This window comes from Cupressus sempervirens, chromosome 7 (assembly GCF_028749045.1).
Source record: "Cupressus sempervirens isolate cs-2001-9-10 chromosome 7, ASM2874904v1, whole genome shotgun sequence".
Classification (NCBI taxonomy): domain Eukaryota; kingdom Viridiplantae; phylum Streptophyta; class Pinopsida; order Cupressales; family Cupressaceae; genus Cupressus; species Cupressus sempervirens.
In genome coordinates this window covers 1,917,139-1,940,703 of record NC_143124.1, presented here as the reverse complement: position 1 = coordinate 1,940,703, position 23,565 = coordinate 1,917,139, and the positions used below count along the sequence as shown (strand labels likewise).

Sequence of the window (23,565 nt, the reverse complement as noted above, 5' to 3'; positions counted from 1 at the left end):
TGTCTTGTTAAGAAATTTTATTGAAATTGGCATAGCTTTTTATTGGAGAATCAGATTTTATTTTTTACAATTAAGTCAAAAGCTATTTGCATGACTAGCACATTGATGTCATCTATTCATACTCAATTGTTCATAAAAAAGTTGTAATTTGAAAACTACTTGTTGCATCTATTGTCACAAATCATCATAATATTTTGCCTTACATACCACGCACAATCGGCAACTATAATTGTCCACGGCACATAACTTTGCATATCTACCAGACATACAAATATGAAAGAGAAGCTAATACAAAAAGAAAGCCTTTTGCCCAAGTACGCTCGAGTAAAGCAATCAGTGGGCACCTTGTTCAAGGCAATTTAATTTTGCAGTAAGTTGTTCTCTTTCAATAGATCGGTGGTGTTTTGCAACACTCACCTGGTCTGAAATGGGAACAAAAGAGCATGTTTCCCTGCTCAAGACTCTTCATGTGCAATTAACATACAAAATTGAATGGAGATGTCAAGATGCCACAAAATAAATCAAAAAGGTCCAAAAAAAGTGTCTTAAAAAAAAGTGCTATTAAGATTTCATTTCTATGAAGAAGTTAAAAACCAATTTGCCTATGTATTGGCCATTCAGCCATCCCAATGTACAGTTTCCTTACAGGCAATCACAGTTCTTAACTTCTGATTATGATTTTGAAGCAGAAGAATTCAATGTATTTTTCACCTATACTTTAAAGTTCTTAGAAAAATTAAATTAAACAATGTAGCCAAATATTGACATGAAAGTTGATTTGCTCAACCAGGCAGTTATTTCTCACGTCAATGTTGATTTATCATTGGAAACCTCTGCACTACATACTGGGCATATCTGCATTATAACACAAAAACACAGATACATTATATGCATGGAAAGTGAAGTCATTTTCAGAAATCGTGCACTTAAACTAGCCTTCAAACTACTAGTTCCACACCATTTATCTTTAACAAATAAATAATTTATAAACTAATATCTAGGAAACCATTGACTTCGAGCACAGGGAAAAGACAATTTGCATGCCTGACAAATGATTAAAACAACTCCTAAGAACAGCCTTTATGTTAGTTATAATGAGCTTTTTAGTTCATTTCAATGCATCGCAATACTATAATTTCACCTTATTTATTTTAAGCCAATCTTTGATGCAATCAGAATGGTACCAATGCTTGCAGGGAAGTGTCAAGATTGTATCATCTTCTTCATATTCCACACGACATATGACACACCTGAGAAAGAAAAAATACGTAAGATTGTGCAAGACATTAAAGAGCCAAAATAAGACTAAGATTTATTTGCATGTAACCCAATTCACTATGCCATTGAAGGTCCAACATATAGTGCTCTTTTTGCTAAATAAAAGATGATTTTTAAAAGGAAGGTGAAGGCACTGTGAAGCAAAACATGACATCATGTTTGCTCATAAAACTTCAGCAGGCACTCGTTTGAATGCCGAGAGTAACTTGATAAGATATTAAGGAAAATATCAGAACAGACATGATTTAAACATGTGAACAATCAAAACATAATTACAGCAAGAGGATTCTTTAAAGGTTATTGTTATCGGCACTTCAGATACATAGACAGTGGTGGTCATCTACAGATTGCAAAGATAAAAGGTGATTGTGCGACACAAGAACATAGCTATTGGAAATCAACAAAGATATCAAACTGAGGTTAAGTAGAATAGACGACATTTCCTATCTATAGGTCCTTTAGCATGGTGTAGAAGTTGAGAACTATAATTAAGATGCCTCAATTTAGTTATCTGTTAGTAAACAAACTTGTACCCACCAACTCTATTCAAAATTGACTCTAAAATGCTCAATTAGTAGTGGCAAATAAACCAACGGTTGGAAAACTAGCTGTTATTTAACAAACTTCCTAGGAGTGGCAAATGAGCAAAAAATTGGAGATATTGTTGTTCTTATATTAAATCAGCAGCATAGCAACAATGCTGACCCTTACACAACCACAGCCCATAGGTGTCAATGAGGTCAACAGCACATTAACAAAGAAGTTGGCTATTACAAGTAAAGCCCACTAACAGCACACTACCAGAAAAGTTAGTCACCCCCCCTCAAGAGTGGATAGGTGCACGGTGTGGGAAAGTGAATGAGAAGCTGCAAAATGATTTTTCCTACACTATCAAACAACTAGGCAAGCAATACTATCACTAGGATCCCCACCACGAGGGATAACTAGTGGTGAAACCCTATAAGAAAGGCTGTCAACACAAGGAGCACAGTGCAAAGAAGGCTGCACATTGTCTGCCGAAAAATAGAGCAGATCAGGAGCAGCAGACAGAGAAGAGTCCATTCAGCTGGAGGGAGTTGTACCAGCAGAAGGAGGAGCTGTAGAGGCCTAATTTGCAGTTGAAGATTAGAGTAGATTAGGATCAGCAGAGGAAATGTAGTTGTTAACTAACAACTTCCCTCTGAATTTTAGAGGGATGGCCCCCTCTATGCTGAATTCTGAATTTTAGAGGGGTGGCTCCCTCTAGGCTGATTTCTGAATTTTTTAAGTTTGCTTTCAACTAGAAAGCAAAAAACGCAAAGAGACAACTACAATGAAAATAAAGCAAAGATGTGTAAAGAAATGAACTCGATGTATCCATTCTTTACAAACTTAGAGCATGCGATGCAACCAAAATTCCTAAGTTACCGATTCCGATGCAGATTTTGAAGCGGACACAAGATGCGGGAATTTTTTATTTACTTTTGGATGCGGATGCAAGAGGAAACGTGTGCATGTGCTTGTGCGCAGGGAAAACAGTTCTAGATTTAATGCTGCGAGGAGGATAAATCTGTTAAGTTTTAGCCTAGAAATCAATGGTGATAAACAGCAATAAGGAGCAAAAACTGAACCGATAAACACCAGAAATATCCTGGGAAAACCCTTCAAGAATGAAGGGAAAAACCCAGCCACACAACAGAAATATATCTTTATCGATAATGAAATGTTCGAATATACAATATCTTTTGCTTGATGCAAATATATAAAAATAGGAGAGACTCTTCACATTATAACCAAAGGTCTCTTGAGATTCCCATAATTCCTATAATTAATTATAACTCTTTGGATATTCGTGCCTCAATGCATGTGAATGACACATGTTATTTACATTTAATATTACAAATTAAACTTAAGTGACCTTTTTAGCTAAAGATGACAATAACGATAATAACATCTATATTTTCAGAGATAAAGATCTCTATCGTAACTACCATCTTCAACACTCCTTAGCCAAAGAGAGATCTTTAGTTGAACAATCATACAAGACTGCAACCAAAATGTAAATGATAAGATCTCATCCCATATATCATATAAGATTTATGAAAAACCTATGACAATTACTCATATTAATGGAATCACTCAACATGAAAACCTATAATAAATACTCATATTCATGGAATCACTCAACATGAAAACCTGTAATAAATACTCATATTCATGGAATCACTCAACATGAAAAGATTTGTAAGACTCATAGGTAAGCCTTTAATCATGAACTCTCTCAACGTGAACTGTCATGGAATCTCTCAACATGACATCCAACTCCCATCACGGAATCTCTCAATGTGATGACATCATGGACTCTCTCAACATGATGTTCACTATCGCATAGTGAAAGAGTTATCATAGCTGATCTTACAATCTCATTTATCCATACAAGAATAAAATAGGCAATAACAAAATAAGACTGGGTTCCATTTAAGTCTCAAATTTTGCAAATACCAGTCATCACAAACGTATATGAGAATGAAGGGGATTCCATAAGCACTCCCTCTTACTTATGAAGCCTCCCTCTGAAGCTAAAATCTCCTAAAGATCAAAATCTCCCTCTACGGATAATTATTTTGTAACATGATTGTCCAAACCGCATACTATCATTGCATCCTGTGAATATGTAACAGAAACATTCATCTCAATGCTTAGTTCTGTACCAAAAGAGATCAATATTAATGTTAAAACATAAACTATTCATGTAATCTCAGTATATTAACATCTAAGATCAACATAATATCTCCAACTCGAGTGCCAAATAGAGTTTCTTCTCATGACACATTATGTAGTATAGAAAACTAACACAAAGCCACGAGAGATATTAATTGTTTTCTATTGTCTTCCCATAGATTCACCATTTTATTAGTTAATGCCATCTCAAGAATTATATTGCAGTCAGCCTCAGATATTTATCCAAAAATGTGTAAAAATATAACTATAAACAGAAGATACACATATTAATTATATATAGAAAAAGAGATTACGTACCTCAGCTGTTACAAAAATGTTACCTTCATGAAATTCTACAGATTACCAAAAGATGGAGTTGCAACGAAGACCAAGCTTTGTAATAAAGCGAACAAAGGACATCCCGATTGTCGAGGGCTACAATTTATGCACCAAAGATAAACTCTATAAAGTAGACCTCCATTTTCAGCAAAGCTAAATCTTTCCATCTTTGACAGGTACAAACACATGAATGAGCGTATATCCTCCCCCGATAGCTGAATCGATGATATGAGCAGGAAGCACATCCAAAACACCGAACAAAAAGAAGACTCAAAAGGAGCACATCCAAAACACCGAACAAAAAGAAGACTCAAAAGGAACAGTAGTTTTATTTTCTATTCACCAATGATGGTCATTGCCTCACAATGTTTAGGATTCCTCTTACTTCATCTAAAGCAGGTACCAAAAAAGATAACATTAATCGAAAGGCTCCAAAAACTATTCAAAACCCCTTCATTGTGCGTTACGCTTTACACAATTACCATAATACTAAGATTAGTTAATAAATCAAGTGCGTCGGTTACAAGACAAGCGAAGATGCAAAGATGATCTCCTGGCAAAGATGACCACTTTTAACAAAAATCGGGCCAGTGTGAGAATTTCATATTTCACTAAAATCACCTAACGAAATAAAAAATTCACCAATTATTCCCTTGAAGATGCCCATCTATAAGCTTCGCTAGATAGGAGAGAAAGACGATGGAAAACTATTGTCGACTAGACAAAATTGAAACTGAAGATGAGCTGGCAAGAGCCAAGAACGGCAATATTCATAACTAGTGAAGAAAACTCGACAGCATCTACTCTATCAACGCGCACATCAGACGCATTTATCTTGAACATTTATGCAAAGGCACTTGACAGAAATGGAGAAAAAAAATATGGTCAAAAATAGGGAGACTTGAAACCGATACGAGGGCATAACAGTATACTCTAGCAAGTCATCTGAAACTTCACCCTATAAATTGCATTTGATATTACCAAATCTGCATACATATCACCAAATCTTGTCCTATCCACTGAGCCTTCTGCCATAAATTCTTCATATTGAACCTTCTATCCAATCCTGAGCGTAAGGTTCCAATACTTAAGATGGGATTCACCCAGACAAGACTCTGCCAAAAGTTAAAACCATAGTCAAACCAATTACTCTACATGCAACAAGATCTCACCAAAAATACTTTAAAAAAGCTAAATGAAATCTCAAATGCAGGAGACATATGAACAAGGATAGAGACAACTCAAATAAGAAACGTTATAAAGAATAAGATCATCAAATGCGTCAATAATATGAACCAAAAGATAGCCAACACTGAATATAACATAGGCATCAATACGCAATAAAATCCAAACTGAAAACCGATGAAGGAAATCATATGATCAATTAAGGAAGATATTTGATCTTATCATCTTTGAGGGACAACATATCTGTGACTAGGGGATTGAAATCCAAGGCTCGTGATAAAAAAATATGCTTGAAGAAATATGAAAACATTGCACAATCACTTAAATGAATAGACATGAAGAAATATATAAAATAATCTTGATTTATCTCTGCAATCTCATGCACTGAACTGCATCGAGGGTCAGAGAATGATGAAGACACATCTCATATCTAGACTAAAAAATATTTCCCTTAGAGACATGACATACACTAATAATCAGAAAAACCCTCTTCTTTAATTGCTATTATCCAACGTGGCTCTGATATTATGTTAAGTTTTAGCCCAGAAATCAATGGTGATAAACAACAATAAGGAGGAGCAAAAACTAAACCAATAAACACCAAATATATCCTGGGAAAACCCTTCAAGAATGAAGGGAAAAACCAAGCCAAACAACAGAAATATATCTTTATTAATAATGAAATGTTTGAATATACAATATCCTTTGCTTGATGCAAATATATAACAATAGGAGAGACTCTTCACTTTATAACCAAAGGTCTCTTGAGATTCCCATAATTCCTATAATTAATTAAAACTCTTTGGATATTCATGCCTCAATGCATGTGAATGAGACATGTTATTTACATTTAATATTACAAATTAAAGTTAAGTGACCTTTTCAGCTGAAGATGACAATAACGTTAATAACATCTATATTTCCAGAGATAAAGATCTCTATCGCAGCTACCATCTTCAACAAAATCAACCCATTAATAGATTTTGTTTTGCTCACTTTTGATGTTGTTCATACCATCAATGGCAAGATAATCCAAACAGCAAGAGGTCAGGCAAAGAATGGACAATAGAGTGGGATGCATACATGCAATCTAGGTAGTGGCTTGTGCTAACCAATGGATGGCCCAAGTTTTTGATTACAATGTGAAGGATGTGGTAGAAGTGCGTTATGAAAATTATGCGAAAACCTCCTTTTACACATATTAAATAGATACTTCCAATGAAGTTGTAATTTCTAATTAATAAATGTGTGAGTTTCAGCTTGAACAGTATATCCATTTTATCAAGTGCATCATCATGTCTAGTTGTCGTTGGGCCCACGACTGCTCCTTGAAGCCCTGCAGATGCTGGCCGAAAGTCAGTCGCAAGCTCCTAGATAAGTCTGTAAGCCAGATGTAGTAGAAGTGCATTATGAAAATTACGAGAAGACCTCTTTTCACACACTTTAAATAGATACATCCCATGAGGTTGCAGTTTCTGATTAATAAACAAGTGTGAGTTTCAGCTTGAACAGTATATCCATTTTATCAAGTGCAACATCGTGTCTAGTTGCCACTGGGCCCGCAAATGCGTCTAAAAGCCCTACAGATGCTAGCAAGAACCCAACCATAGGCTCCTAGATGCATCCACATCAGATGTGGACGCCTAGCCTGTAAGAGACAAACCAGTATCCTAGAAATTTTCAAATAATAGAAAAGTTCAAACCTACGTTACTGGGTTTGAGCCCTGGAGCTTGAGTCTGGATCCGGATTCATCAAGGTCTGGATTCGAGCATGGGTCTGCTATGGGTCCAGGCAAGGTCCCTCCCTCTTTGGGATTGTGAGTCTGCCCGAGTCCACACAAGCTTGGCCCCGGGTGGACCCACAATCCCAAACAGGGACCCTACCCGAACCCGTGGCTTGTGGGGCCGTAAAGTAGTCAAAAAAATGATTAAAAAATGAGTTTTGAAAAAAAAATTTAAAAAAATCTTCAAACCTTAAAGAAAGGTATAAAAGATACTTTTCATTAATCTAATCTCTCATTTGCTTTCTCATTTTGTTCTCATTTTGGTGTGGCCATTTTGCAAGTTTGAAGAGAAGGTTATAGAGATTGTTTGTGGAGTCTCAAATCCTTCAAATAATCAGTGTTGAGTGTCCCAGGTATGCATTTGATCCTTCCTTTTGCTTCTTTCATAGTTTGTTTTTAGTTTTCTTTATTGTTCTAATTTTTTATCAAGTTTTGTATAAGTTTTTAATTTTTTTTATTTCTATAGCTTGCAAGAATCATAGAATGGGTAGTCAGAACTTAGTGGGTGGGGAGGGATCCCAAAGATTTTAAATTGATAAAATCTCTCCTTTGTGTAAGTATACAACAAAAATTGAGCAATGTGTTGGGGGAGGTGTAAATATGGAAATGCAATTTTTGCCAAAGCCAATATAGAAGCTCATATTACTAGGTTAAACATCATTTGATAGGCTCAACAGGTCAAGGGAATAGCATGTATGAGGGGCCCCCAGAGGGAGGTAAAAAGGGGTTGGCTTCTCAAATAGCAGGCATGTTAAAAGAACAACAAGAGGCTGATAGGTTAGTGTCATAGGCGAAAAAAGATAGATCAAAGCAAAAACCGCCAACACCACCCTCTCAAACAACCACTAGACCACATCCCTTCCTACCTACCCCATCTACGGATGAAGATGAAATAGAAATACCCACATCCCACAAGAGAGGCCCATTAGATAAGGCATTTCAAAATGAAAAGAGAGAAATTGCTGACATTAAGGTTGGGTGTTGCCTCATTACGAATGGTGTTTCATTTAATCTTGTGAGATCACCTTATTGAAGAGAGATGGTGCAAGCAATAAATGAAGCACCTCATAGTTATCGAGCCCCTAGATATGAAAAGTTGAGCACCACCATATTCCACAAGGAGAGAAAGAATGTAGAAAACCTCCTCAAACCAATAAGAGATTCTTGGATCCAAATGGGGTTGATCACTATCTCTGATGGATGGAAAGATTGCAAAAAACCGTCCATTAATAAATGTGATTGTTGTCTTCCCCAAGGGGGCAATGTTTTTGAGGGCGGTTGATTGTGAAGGGCAAGTAAAGAATGCAAATTTTATTGCCGAACTTCTCATTGAATTCATAGCGTCCGTAGGAGTTGACAATGTTGTCCAAGTAATAATGGACAATGCTAAAGTTTGTAAAGGCTGCAGGTGCTTTGGTAGAAGCATGATATGAGCATATATTTTGGACACCATGCACCGTCCAGTCCTTGAACTTGGTGATGAAAGCAATTGGCACCCAAATTGAATGGGTGAAAAAAGTGTACGAGGGTGAGGAGATCCAAATGTTAGTGACAAACCACCATATGTCACTAGCAATTTTCAGAACTTTCTCCCGCTTGGAATTATTGAAGGTAAATTTAAACTTTATTTAGCTTCATTTATCATTTTGTGTCATACTTTACATAATTGAATACATTTTTTTTTTTTTTGTTTACATATTTGATATTTGAAATGTGTTATTATATTAACTTACAATTTGAATTAACATGGTAATAGTTGCTGAAACAAGGTTTGCTTCACACACAATCGTCCTCAGATGACTTGTGAGGGTGAAAGAAGCATTGTATCAAATGGTTATTAGCAACAAATGGGGTGGATGGAAGCAAGCCAATACAGACAGAGATAAAACTGTGAAGGATATGATCTTCAGTGATGATTTTTCGAAATAGGATGGAATATGAATCTGAACTCATCGAGCCCATCATGTTCATGCTTCGATTTGCTGACACTGATGAGCCTTGTTTAGGGGACATATATGATGCCATGGATTCCATGCTAGATAGAATGCAATCGGTAAGTTTACATTTTTATACAATACTTTATCCTTGTTTATTGAGAGATTTTAATTTTTTATTTTAATTAAGTTATTAACACTACATCAAGATAACTTATATGTACATCATTTGACATCCCAGGTCATTTAGAGAAGAGAACAGGATCCTAAGAATACCTTGTACAATAAGGTGAAGAAAATTTTCTATATCATTGAAACAAGATGACTACACCTTTACACCTCCTGGCATATGCACTTTCTCCCAGGTATTATAGTGGTGAGATAGAGATCCTGAGGTTGCTATTGGGTATAAGAGGGCATTTAGCAGGTTCTTTAGTGATCCTAATGTGGCATCGAATGTTAGGAGAGAGTTTGTAGATTTTGTCTCAGGCAAAAATGCAGACCCTAATGCAATCAATACCAAAGTAGAATGGATGTCATTGGATGGTGGTACTTACATGGGCAAAGTTACATGTACCTCCAACCTCATGCCATTAAGATCTTGTCACAAGTATGTTTTTAAGTTTTTTTTCCTTTGCTTATGGCCACTTAGCTTGCTGAATTAGCACTCTTAAATTCCTATTGTATTGTAAAATTACAATTTCTAATTTTTTAAAATTGTGTTGGTTGTCTCTCTAGGTTGCGAGCTCTTCTGCTACTGAGCGGAATTGGAGTACATACTCCTTTATCCATTCAGTGAAGCGTAACTGGTTCGATTTGAAGAAAGCAGAGGACTTGGTATTTATTCACAACAACTGGCGCCTCCTGTCACACAAGGATCCAAGACATAAGAAGAGGCCAGAGAAGTTGTGGGATGTACTACCCCATACTTCTAACTTGGATATGACCCTCCAGGATATATCTAGAATTGCCTTGCTAGATGTTGAGGAGGACGAGGAGGATGTGGTTGCATATGGGACTAGTGGAACCGGTTTGGGTTCTAATGATGAGGAAAATGATATAGATGAGGATAAAGCCATTGATCCCTCATATTTTGATGACCCATTTGACCCTTGAAAATTATCACCATAAACTCTTTGATGCTATAGGTCTATGATCATCGATAAACTATTAAACATTTGTCATTGACTCATTTATTACCATGTTTCAAACTTTATTAAATTAAATTATTATCTATCACTCTGATGAAGTAGTCTATGTTTTGAAATACCATTTTGCATTTCAGTAATTCAATGTATGATTTTATTTACAACATTAACATAGATTAATGAGTGAGTATTCAATGTTTATCTTTGACATTTGGCATTGATCAATAATCAAGTAACACTAATATATTCATACTATGAAATGACTTAGTAAGTTAGTTTTACAACTATGCGAGATTCTTTTATATATACACACACACACTCACGAATCCACCCATGAATCCAAATGGGAAAAAAAAATTGCTCAAACCCACGAACCTAAAACCCAAACCGGAATCTGTCCCTGAACCCGAATCGGTAACTTAGGTTCAGACCAATAAGGATTGACTTTCAATTGCCCAAATTACATAACTTTTGAGAATAAAATTGGATGACAATCAATACAGAAAATAGAACACTTGAATCATAACAGAATACTAACACTAAAAAAATAATTGCCAACCCACAGAATCATAACAAAATACTAACATTAAAAAATAATTGCCAACCCTCAGAATCATAATAGAATACTAACATTAAAAAATAATTGCCAACCCACAAAATCATAACAGAATCCTTTAAAATGTCCAAAATTGTAAAGCACGTGCTCTTCAACTGTCATACCAAGATTATCCAATCTTTCTAACACAACTACTCTATGAGCAAGAATCAATATCAGGAACTATGATTCACCTACCACCCACTATTATTTAGTACCTACATTCATAAGAAATACAATGACCTTAATAGCTCCCGGCTTGCCTTATATTCTCCCACCAACCCCATGCAAGGTGGGAATTTTATAACATTAAATAGAGCTTAGCTTTAGGGACATCATGTCCCCTAGTACCTTGTACTGCCCAGGAAATCTCTTCTCCAGTCATCAGGAAGCAATTTTTTTTCTCCTTTCAATAAATGCTAGAAAATGTAATATTTGAATTTCTCTGTCGAGGGGTTTGAGGTGTTCATCAAACCTAGTCAACTTTCAAAATTGATTGTGAAATCATGTTAGGATATTGGCATAATAATTTACCTTGTATTGTTGCCTTTTATTATTTATATCTTTGCCAAAACATCTAGGAAGCCTTCCTCTTAACCTTAATGATTGTCAATAACACATTGGGTTTCGACAAGTTGGGCACAACTTGTCAATAGCCATTGTGCATTTCATTCCTACAAATTGGGCACAACTTGTCAATAGCCACCGTGCATTTCAAAGCCGACACCATTGTCAAAGACTCATAATAAAATATTATTAACTTATTTTCAACAAATTTCACAATCACTTTACATCTATGCTCAGCCAACTACTCATCTCTTGGGTTATGAAGAACCCATCAGTCTCCAACTATTACGATAATAGATAATCTTCTATTATTAAATAATGGTTATCTATTTGTAATCTATTGTAAATATTAGAATGTTACTAATATTTAGTTAGTTGTAGTTATTTGTTAGCTTTCTTTTAGAATAGAATATTTCTATTCTTTACGATCATTTCCTAAGGAAACACCTCTTTATTCTTTTGTATATATAGACCTCTCGATCTGATAATTTGTCCATTTTTTCTACACATGTAGGGTCGGGATCAACGCCAAGGGTTTCTTAAAACCCTCGATACCAAATTTGTGCCCAAATATTGTGTTTTTTGCTGCAAATTTGCCATTGATTTCAAGCTTTTTTCAGCTGAGGACTTTTTTTGTTCGAAACCCTAATTTTTGGGCTTGAAAAAATTCTATTTACAAATTCTTCATGGGTTTTTTGAGAACTCAACTGGTTTGTCGTCCATTTTTTGGGTGCCTTGATTTTCATGCCTCAATTTTTGAGCCAACAAATCCAAAAACATACAAAATATTTTTCCAGGGTTTTTGGAGCTCTCTTTTGGATCACCTTTCAAATTTTTTGGGTCTTCCATTTTTTGCCTCAAACAATGTGCCTTCACAGATTGACTAATATTATGCTTGAGAGCAATTCAAAATTCCATGGTTGAAATTATGGGCACTTGGAAGCAGCGGGTAATAGCAATTTTTGAATATTGAAATGGATCAAATTGTTCTCGGTTTTACACAGTGTCTAACTACTATTACATCCCAATTTTTGAACTAGCTTGAAATATAGCCATTGAGATTCGCATGAAGTCAGTTGGCAATTTAATTTGATTTAATCTGGCGAAATGGTATGAAAGTTGGTCGTTATGATTTCAAGTAAAGATGACATGTTAGTTGATCGTTACTCACGAATTCATGGAATTAAGATGAAAGGTTAACTATTATGATTATTTATGATTAAATAATTTATAATTCAATCTCGGAGAAATTCCTTGCACGGAATTTGTCGAAAGGGTGGAAGCATTGTCAGAAAAGAATTAGGCAGGACCATCACCATCACTAAGCAGATGGGTAAAAAACCTAGTGACTTGGAACAGGATACATTTGTGAGACCCACATGAGTTATTTAAATAAATAATTTAATTAAAATAATTGAGTTAAAAATATAAAACATATCTCAAAGGATTTTAATTTATCTTTCAACATATTATTTTAATAATAATTTATATTCGTGCATATAATATAAAAATGATTTGGTATCATTATAATTTAATATTAAAGTGATGTTTACATGTACCTTTATAAATATAAGATTATAATAATAATCGAAATATAATAACATTTGAATTTTAACGTTCGAATTTTAATAATAATGGAATTATTATCTTCCAACTTTATTCTTTCTTTTTAGTATCCTTGTTTTTGACATTTGGCACAATTAATCGATTAGCCTTTTGGCAATTCGAATTGTTTTACAATCTTTTTTCCAACCTTTTTATTTTATCTTTTAATTTGAATTTTTAATAGCCATCTTAGGAATTTGAATGGTTTTCTTTATAACTGTTGGAAGCCGATGAGCCAAGTTATTCTTTTATATTGAGTCTTATGATTGTATCGGTTTTTATCATCTCTTTCCCTCTCTAATTCGGTTGCTCTCGTCCCTCTGCGTTTTAGGAGGAACTTTGCATCTCTTGTTTTGAATCACTATTTAAACCTAACTATTGAATTATATAATTGTCTCAATGTTATGATTATTTCCGGAACTATTTAGCGTAGAGATGCATTTTGGACTGAAATCAAATCAGTGATTCATTGTTCAAAAGGCGGTAGAGACCTGAAAGTTTGATTGCAATCCATAGATGATTGATTAGAGGTTGAAATGAAGTGAATTCTCTATGGTGGGAAAACTTGCAACAATGGTAGCAACAAAATGGACGAGAAGGTACAGACATTACCCAGTTCTCACAAGACACTTGTATGGAAGTACCACCAGTAGTTCTACTCACAATACCATCTCTGACATGATTAGGAGGTTGTTACTTGTAATGGCAACTCTTTACACAAATAGAGGAGATATCAGTGGTGCCATTGAAAGACTTCATGATGTTTCCAAGATGAGCCTTTCATCCTTAGAGGAGGAGTTGAGTATAGTTTCCGATTTCATTCTCTACTCTTCCGCTAATCCATACTGCCTCCATGTCTTCATATCCACAGGTTCTAAGCAAGGAGTGGAGTCATTTCTTCCTGTCCCAAGATTCAAGAAAAGACAAGAATGTCATGTAAGTTTCTACTGAACTTGTTTTATTTCCTTCCTCAATACTATGCCTGTGTGCGTTTTGATTACCATAAGAACTGGGTACACAAACCATCGAACCATGACTGTATTTCTTTCATATTTCAATATCAGTTGTATATCTTGTTTTGTATACTATCCAAATACTAATGCCAATTCATTACAGACTGAATTGTGGTGAACAGTAATAATACGACTATCATACGTTGAGTTACAACTCATGCTTAACCTTGTTTTTAATTTGCTGAGTCTGCAGCAAGAGCACAGAATACCACACCCATAGTGCCGTGTTGCAATTCATGTTTCCTTATTCCTTTCCGGCCGTACTTTCCATGTCAATAACTCACAGATTCCTTAACACTGTTATATGTGTATGTTTTGGACTCAAGAAGATTGATAACATAAATCAAATAAGGATACTATATTATAATGATGTTTCTATTTTCCTGTTTTGGAAAACACGACCATAGCCAGCTATGCATTGTTAGATTGAGATTAATTTATAATATACTACCGTTGATTCTCTGCATTATATAGAGTTCATTGAAGATCTTCATCAATTATTCTTGTAGTTAAACATCACTTATGAATTCAAATATTAGTGTTTAAAAAAAAACCTGATTGTATATCCAAATATTATTAACACCGAGGAATTCACCAGCAGAGAAGCCATGAAATGGTGAAGAAGTGGAGTTACAGAGAAATCAGTTATGATTAAATTAATTAATTGAGCATTCAATTTTGAAATCGTTAAAGAACATAGTTATGTAATCACAAGAATGAAATATTGGATGTATGTAATCTTCTTGAATAATTGACAAAGTTGTTTGCTCTGAGAATTCCGAATACCTGGGACTCACACGGCTGTATAGCCAAGAAGATGGGTGATGAGGTGTGAGAAATGAATCATCAATATATGAATCCGTATCAATTATGACATTTCAATATTTATCATTTAATATGAATCAATTAATAACTCATGCACATTCCTACTATTGTGATCTCCTGCTACCAAGTTGTATGGTGAGTTAAATTACCAGGAAGCCCAGTAGATGGCAAGATGATTCCCCTAACTATTCTGAATAGGAAGGGCCTTTCTCATTAGAGATCGTGTGAGGACAAGTTGTGGTTCGAGGTTGGGTGGTTAAGCCCCTAACAATGTTTCACCTCTCCTTAAGTGCCAGACGTACATCGGACAAAGATAAGTTACACATTCAATTGTTTATCAGAAATCAGGTATTAATACTTTTATATAGGAGGTAAGATTAAATTAAGTTATTTCATTATTACCGTCATTTTACTTTCATATATACATGATATCGAATATAAATATATTTTCTAATCTTGAGTTACTGTCACAGAAAAGCAATTTGAAGGAAAGTAATCGGAAGCCATAATTGAATCTGTTGTTATGGAAGCCCTATTTGATTCCGTCCTTGCGGAAGCCCTAAATTAAATCCGTACTAGCGGAAGCCCTAATTGAATCCGTGGTGGCGGAAACCCTAAGTAGTAAAGTGGTATCAGAAGCCCTAAATGAACCGATGGTAATTGATGCCCTAATTGATACAGTGGTTTGCGATGCCCTAATTTTAATTATAGTGGTATGTAATTGCAATCATCATTTGATTTTGAGATAGTGGTTTTTAGATGATAGTCGTCATTTGAAATTGTTATAAAGTATTTGTGGACTAATCCAAGTGGTTCCAGAAGCATCCTTGGTTTGATTTTCGGTCTCAGTTTTCCGAGGTATGTGATATTCAATTTCTGTAGTAATTTCATCTAATGGTATTTCAAGTTTTTAGTTAAGAAATTTTGTTTAACTGATTTTAACGCTAATTCTTTTTCACATGAACATGAATGATGTAACTTCCTTCCTATGAAATTGAAGTTATAACTGAACTTTTTGAATATGATATTTGTTAATTTAGACCCAAGAAAATCAAGATGTTACAACTACCCCTGGTATTGATCAAGATACATGAGATTTGAATAATCGGGAGGCGGTGATGCTTCTCAAATTATTTGTAGCTGATGATCAGCTCTCTCAGATTCCATCCAACAAAACAACTACTGAGATATGGGCACATCTCAAAAATCTTCATGAGACTCTTGAAAAAACTAGAGCGTCACCTAAATAGGATTCAAGAAATCTGTGATCAATTGCTTTCCATAGATCACAGAAATGAGGAAGAGGACATTGTGGTTATCACTCTCTGGAGTTTACTGAAGTCGTACGAGCATTTTATCGACTCTCAACATCACGTCTTCTAGTGTTGATCTGAAGTTCACAGATTTCTGCACACTTTTGCTTCAACAAGATTGGTGGAAACAACAATTCAATAGTAGTTCCAACTCCACCTCTACAGAGCAAGCCTTTGCTACTAAATCCTTTCAAAAGGATAAAGGCAAGTCTCAACAGTCTTCTCAGCAAAAGTCCTCTGCTCCAGCTTCAAAAAGCCCCAAAAGAAGAACATTCAATGCAACTTCTATCACAAGTTTCATCACATGATGGTTAAATGTCGGAAACACTTAGCTGCCTCATCTAAGCAATCAGGTTCGTAGCCCAAAGCAAACAATGCAGAGCACACTGAGGAGACATAATCTGTCTTTTACGCCTTCATGGCTAAAAGACCTGCAAATCATGTAAAGTTGTATGCTTAGTATATTGATTCAGGTGCCTCTTGTCATTTCACCCACCACAGAGACTGGTTCACTAACTACCAGCCTTAGATTTTGTTATTTTTGGTGGTGGAGAAGAGTACACAATTGTTGGTGAACGCAACATTCAGATTTAGTCTGTTGGGAGGAATCTCATTTTCCTCAATGTGTACTATGTTCCAAGGATGGAACTAAATCTACTCTCAGTCAATTAGTTACTACGACATTCTCCACAGTTGGATGTCACCTTCAGTTCACATCAATGTACCATCACTAATAGGGTGACTCAGTCTATTGTTGCAATAGGTCTTGAGGATCATGGTCTTTTCCAACTTACTGATTCAGGTGATTCTTGGGACTTAGTTATGAGTGCTCGGCAATCTTCTATTCGCACACTTTAGACTTAGGTATGGGCACTCAAATGTGCAATATCTCTCTCAACTTACTTGGGAAGAGCTTATCCTTGGTTTGCCAGAGATTAAGACTCAATAGCTTGGAGTTTGTGATGCATGCGAGGCTAGGAAGCAACATTGCACACCTTTCCCCAGTAGCAATTCAAAGCGAGCTTCTCAAGTACTCCATCTTATTCATGCCGATATCTGCGGCCCTATGGCTACCCCTTCTATTCTTGGGTCAAGGTATTTTTTGTTGTTTGCTGATGAATTCAATAGAAAAATGTGGGTGTATTTTCTTAAAAAGAAATCAGATGCATTTCCTATATTTCGGAAGTTCAAATCTTTAGTTGAAAAAGACTAGGAAATCTATTATTACTCTTACGTCAGACAATGGGGGGAATTTTGTTCTAATGAAATCTCTAGCTTATTGGATACTCATAGCATCAAACACCAATTAACCACACCCCACACACCACAACTAGAACGGTGTAGTTGAAAGTCCACCGCGATGGCTCAATCCATGCTCAAACACAAACATGTTCTGAAGAAGTTCTAGGCAGAAGCAATCAACACTACAGTGTATCTTTTGAATCAGTCACCCACAATGGCAGTCAAAGGTAAGACTCTAGAAGAGGCCTGGTCAGGTGACAAGCCCAGAATTAGTCACTTGAAGGTTTTTGGCTCGCTTGCTTTTGTTTGGACCCTACATGCATCACGCACCAAGTTAGATGCCAAGACTTAGAAACTCATACTTGTTGGATATAGTAGTCTTCACAAAGTCTGCCGCTTGATCGACACTGAAACATCTCCTGTACAGTCTTGATGTAGTCTTTGATGAGCAACGAGGACCATTCATGTTTGTTTCTCTTATACCTGATCCAACAAACCAACCTATGAAGGCTCATGATCTGGGATTTAGGCTTCCATTAGGTCCAACTAATGGGAGAACTTCAATAGAACCTGTAGCTCCAATTATAACAATGATCCCTGTAAAGACATCTCCAGCTTCTCGTGTAGGATCACCTCGATTTGTAGATGCTTCACCTTAGTTTGATCCAAATTCTTCTAATGAAAAACCTGATCACCAAGCATAACCTGATATTAATGTCAGTTGTTCTCCTCTCCTACCTAAGTGGTGGATTAAGACACTTGCTGATGTTCATGATGATGAGCTCATTGATGGGAGAATTGCTCAAGAAAAGAGAAAACCTACAGAGTCCATTAGCTTTGCTCTCATGGCCAACATTCATAGTGTGTTTCACCTCAAAAATATTCCGAGGCAAAGGAATTACAGAGTGGGAACAAGCCATAACATCTGAACACCAGAGCCTACTAAAGAATAACACCTGGGTCCTTTCTAATCTTCCACTAGGGAAGAAACCCATTGGCTGCAGATGGTTTACAAAATCAAATACAAATCTAATGGTACTTTGGATAAGTAAAAATCTTGTTTAGTTCCAAAGGGCTATTCTTGGCATCATGGTATTGATCATGAGGAGACCTTTGCTCCTACTGCAAACATGAGCACAATCAAATTAGTCCTAGCCATAGCAATAGAGTTTCGCTGGAAGGTCCATCAAATGGACGTCAAGAGTGCTTTCCGAATGGTGATCTCAACAAAGAGGTCTACATAACACAACCTCTAGGTTTCAAGGTTGCTAGTAAAGACCACCAAGTTCTCTAATTGGTGAAAGCTCTCAATGCCTTGAAGCAAGCCCTTAGGGCATCGTACATGAAAATTGATGAGTACCTCAATGATCAAGGCTTCGAGAGGAGTTCTTCGGACTCAAATTTGTATATCAAGACTACTAACAATGACATCATCCTTCTGGTTATTTATGTGGATGAGTTGATCATCACTGGCAATTCAACATCTTTGATTCAGGGAATCAACCAGAATTTATGCTAGTGTTTTGATATGGCAGATCTCAGGCTCATGCATTATTGCCTAGGTATTAAGGTTTCGCAACAGTCTTTTGGTATATTCATCTCTCAGTCCAAATATGCCATGGCTCTGTTAGACAAATTTCGTATGCAAAATTGCAAGCCTGCATCTACACCCATGGAGAAAGGTCTCAAATTGTCAGCCAAGTCTAATTCTCCTCTTGTTGATGATACTATATAAAGGCAACTACTAGGAAGCCTCATCTACCTCTCTACTACTAGGCCTGATATCAGCTTCCCAGTCAACTACATCTCACGCTTTATGACTGATGCAGGAGCATCTTGCATGGGAAAATTATTGGAAAAAAAATTTTGAAAAAAAAAAAAAAAAAATTGTGGAGGAAAGAGAAAGTGACGAAAATTAGAGGAGAAATAATTAAAAAATAAAAAAAGGGAAAAAAGAGAAAAGAAAGGAAAAGGTGATTTTTATTTTCGAGGTGCATAGGTGGCATAAATAGAAAAATGAGAAATTAGTTGTCATTCCATTAATCGAGGTGTGTAGGTGGCATCTTAAAAGTTTGTGGAAAGTTTCTTAAATCTTGCATTTAATATTTGTTGTGATCCATAAAGGAAATGTAATTTTCTAATTGGGCCACATGGTGGTGCTTAGTTGTAATTCTAGAAAGTTATGGAAGTTTTAGAAGATTGTGGATATTGTGTAGAAGGTTGTGGATAAGTCATGTATTGGGTGGTAAGTGCCTATTTAAGCAAGGCATATGAACATTTCTAATCAAGCTTGGAGAAGCTTGAGAAGTGGAAGCTCAAGGAGTAGCTTGGGAAGTGGAAGCTTGGAAAGCTTAGAAGGCTTCAAGGTGTGAAAGAGAAGGAGGAAGTGAAGGGTGAGTTTTCCTGAGTGTAGACAAAGCGCCAAATGTGAGGCAATTTACACTTGGATCTTGGATTAAGTTGGAGAAGAGCTAGTGACTACGGTTTAGAAACAAGGAGGTCGCTTGGTGACTTGCGAGCACAAGTTGAGATCTCAGAGGTTTCTACCAGAGTGTGGATCTAGGCTAGCTTGGGTTTGCATTGGATCTTGAGAGATCTTGTTGCATTCTTTGTCATGAGTTGGTAAGGGTGGTGTGGCCCTTTGTCAGTGGTATCAGAGCGTACCTTCGTTAGGGGTATCAGAGCGTACCTTCGTCAGTGGTATCAGAGCAGGAGTTCCTGAGTGTACAAGTAGACCGCCGAAGTGCGAGGCAGTTTGTACCAGGATCTTGGTTGGGTGAAGTTTATTAGAGTGGGAGTTCTTGAGCGTGTAAACAGATCGCCGAAGCTGAGGCAGTTTGCACCAAGACCTTGGGAGGACATATAGATTGATCGATGGATGCGGAGATGGAAGACTAAACTTGTTGAGGCATGATTGTGGAGAGCTGGTGGATTGCAGATCCGTTGTCCTAGACTTGTGATGTGGTTCCTGATTGTTCGTGCGAGGTGGCAGGTTGCGATCTGACTTGCAAACAATTTGGTTGTCACAAGGAGTGTAGGAAGGATTTGTTGCAGAGGGTTTACGAAGATCTTGGAAGATGGCTCCGAGAGGATTGGACCCTAAGATGATTGCAAAAATTCATGATATAGTGGAGAGAAATTTTTCTAAGATGATTTCTCGGTTGGATGCTAGATTGGCTAATCAAGCAAAGAAGGTCAAGGTGGAAGAGGATGGTTTTGCTGATCAGTTTGTGGAGTCTGATGCAGAACTTGCAAAGCAACTAGAGGTTGTTGCTGAAGATATTCCTAATGTTGTTGATGGTGGGACAGATGTTGGTTTTCATGATCAATTGGTTGAGGAGATTGTGGAGCACTCGGTTGTGGATGATCTAGTTGATGTTGGTGGTGACTTGTATGTTGCAGAGCACTTGATCGTGGATGATCCAATTGTTGTTGGAGGTGAGTTATGTATTGCAGAGCATCTTGTTGTGAGCAATGAGGTTGTTGGTGTTAAGAGTTTGGCATGTATTGATGGAGATCTACATGTTGGTGTTGATATGGAGTTTTTTGTTGCTAATGCGGGGTTTTTTGCTGCTGGTGTGGATTCACTAGTTGTTGATGTGAATGGGAGTTTGCTAATGAAGCATTATGTTCAGTTTGTTCCTGGGAATGAGCATGTTGATTGGATGGTTGAGATTCTAGTGTTTGATAGAGTAATGCTGATGTGGAGGATTTGCATGGTGGTTTTGTTGTCCCTATTGAGGTGGAAGCCTTTGGTGAAGATGAAGATGGTTGTAGATTTTCTTTTTGGCGTACAAGTGTGGGACACACTTTTCTATCTACCGGGGGAGTCTGATGCAGGAGCATCTTGCATGGGAAAATTATTGAAAAAAAAAAAAAAAAAAAAAATTTGAGGAGAGAGAAAGTGACGAAAATTAGAGGAGAAATAATAAAAAAATAAAAAAAGGGAAAAAAGAGAAAAGAAAGGAAAAGGTGATTTTTATTTTCGAGGTGCATAGGTGGCATAAATAGAAAAATGAGAAATTAGTTATCATTCCATTAATCGAGGTGTGTAGGTGGCATCTTAGAAGTTTGTGGAAAGTTTCTTAAATCTTGCATTTAATATTTGTTGTGATCCATAAAGGAAATGTAATTTTCTAATTGGGTCACATGGTGGTGCTTAGTTGTAATTCTAGAAAGTTATGGAAGTTTTAGAAGATTGTGGATATTGTGTAGAAGGTTGTGGATAAGTCATGTATTGGGTGGTAAGTGCCTATTTAAGCAAGGCATATGAACATTTCTAATCAAGCTTGGAGAAGCTTGAGAAGTGGAAGCTCAAGGAGTAGCTTGGGAAGTGGAAGCTTGGAAAGCTTAGAAGGCTTCAAGGTGTGAAAGAGAAGGAGGAAGTGAAGAGTGAGTTTTCCGAGTCTGTGGACAGAGCGCCGAATGTGAGGCAGTTTACAGCAGGATTATGGTGGAGTTGTGAGTGTAGACAGAGCGCCGAATGTGAGGCAATTTACACTTGGATCTTGGATTAAGTTGGAGAAGAGCTAGTGACTACGGTTTAGAAACAAGGAGGTTGCTTGGTGACTTGCGAGCACAAGTTGAGATCTCAGAGGTTTCTACCAGAGTGTGGATCTGGGCTAGCTTGGGTTTGCATTGGATCTTGAGAGATCTTGTTGCATTCTTTGTCATGAGTTGGTAAGGGTGGTGTGGCCCTTTGTCAGTGGTATCAGAGCGTACCTTCGTCAGTGGTATCAGAGTGTACCGTCATTAATGACAGCTCCTGAGGTTGATCATTGGATGGCAACAAAGTGTGTGCTTCGTTATGTGAAGAGCACTTCAGATTATCTTTACTCTTGAAGTTCTAATCATAGACTCAGTTGGTTCGCAGATTTAGATTGGGTGTAATAACCCCAACCTGGCCCAAACTGTTATACTGATGCATAAACTGATATTTTGTATGTTTGATGGTTTTCTGATTTTTATAAAATATATACGTTGAAATTCTTTTTTAGAGATAAATGGCAAACAAGTAGAAATTTCCCCTCATCCCTTCCCATCTACCTACTAAGCGCTAAAATTGTTCAATAACAAACATTATGCCTCCTAAGAGTGAAAATTTGAGATTGATGGTGTTAAAGGTGACCCTAGCTCCAAGGGTGGTGATTTTATTTTGCAATTAAATTTAAAAATCTAGGCGTCATCACCACTAAGATGCCTAACTTTAGAGGGTCTAAAAGGGAAATCTAAATTACTTCAAGACCTATTGAATGAGTAGAGTTGCAAAAGAAATGAATTTTAATGCAAAATGGGATGAATCATGTTTATTGATGTGATTTTGCTTTTCAGATTTTTCAAAAGCTTAATTCTCTTCTCCTTTGTTTTGCCAAGTGAATTCAAGGAGAAGCTAGAAGGAAAGGCGATGAACAAGGCCTCAAAACTTCATGTGGATACTACAGGAAGATGGCTCAATCCTAAGGACTCAAGTGAGAAGGATTCATCGTTAAATGTCAAAAATACTCTATAGGCCAAGACTCCAAGCACAGAATAAGGATGATGAGGTGCCAATTATTTGCCTCCAATTAGAAAATCTCAATATCAAGCACAGTATATCGAATTGTGCCCAAGTGTCCTATTTCTCATTGGCTATCAAAATCATTGCAATTTTCTTACTAGCCCATTAATTGGTGCCTTCATATAATTGGTTGCAAATTTAGTAACCCTAAATAGGATTTGTAGAAAGAAATCTTGACCCTTGATCTTGATTCAATCTTGGCCCTTGTAACAAAACTACTACAAAAGGCCAAGGCCTTCTCATTTGTAAGTTGTTAGATTCAAGGAGCTTGGGAGATTAGCTAGAGATTAAAAAGCTAGAGTAGAGTAGGACAGCTAAGGGAGAGACTTGATGAAGTTGTTACTATAATACTTGTCAAAGTAATTTATAATTCATTGTTGGTTCTTCGTGGTGTATTACTTGTCATTGCTTTGGAGTGTTGCACGATTTCCTCAATCTTTCACTTGGAGTAGACTTCTTTTCATGTTGAAGTAGTTTGGT

General features: G+C 36.5%; 1 protein-coding gene across 6 annotated transcripts in view; it reads right to left on the bottom strand.

Annotated features, from left to right (window-relative positions):
• Positions 1-545: 545 nt before the first annotated feature.
• The window catches only part of LOC149545108 (E3 ubiquitin ligase BIG BROTHER-related-like), a 75,914-nt gene continuing 52,894 nt past the window's right edge, over positions 546-23,565 (bottom strand). For all 6 annotated transcript variants that reach the window (XM_089790518.1, XM_089790514.1, XM_089790517.1 and 3 more), the window contains 2 exons: positions 1,142-1,250; positions 546-855 (listed from right to left, as the gene is read on the bottom strand). In XM_089790518.1, the coding sequence (XP_089646644.1) occupies positions 802-855; positions 1,142-1,250 (163 nt within the window). In that variant the 3' untranslated portion in view covers positions 546-801. The remainder of the gene's footprint in view (positions 856-1,141; positions 1,251-23,565) is intronic.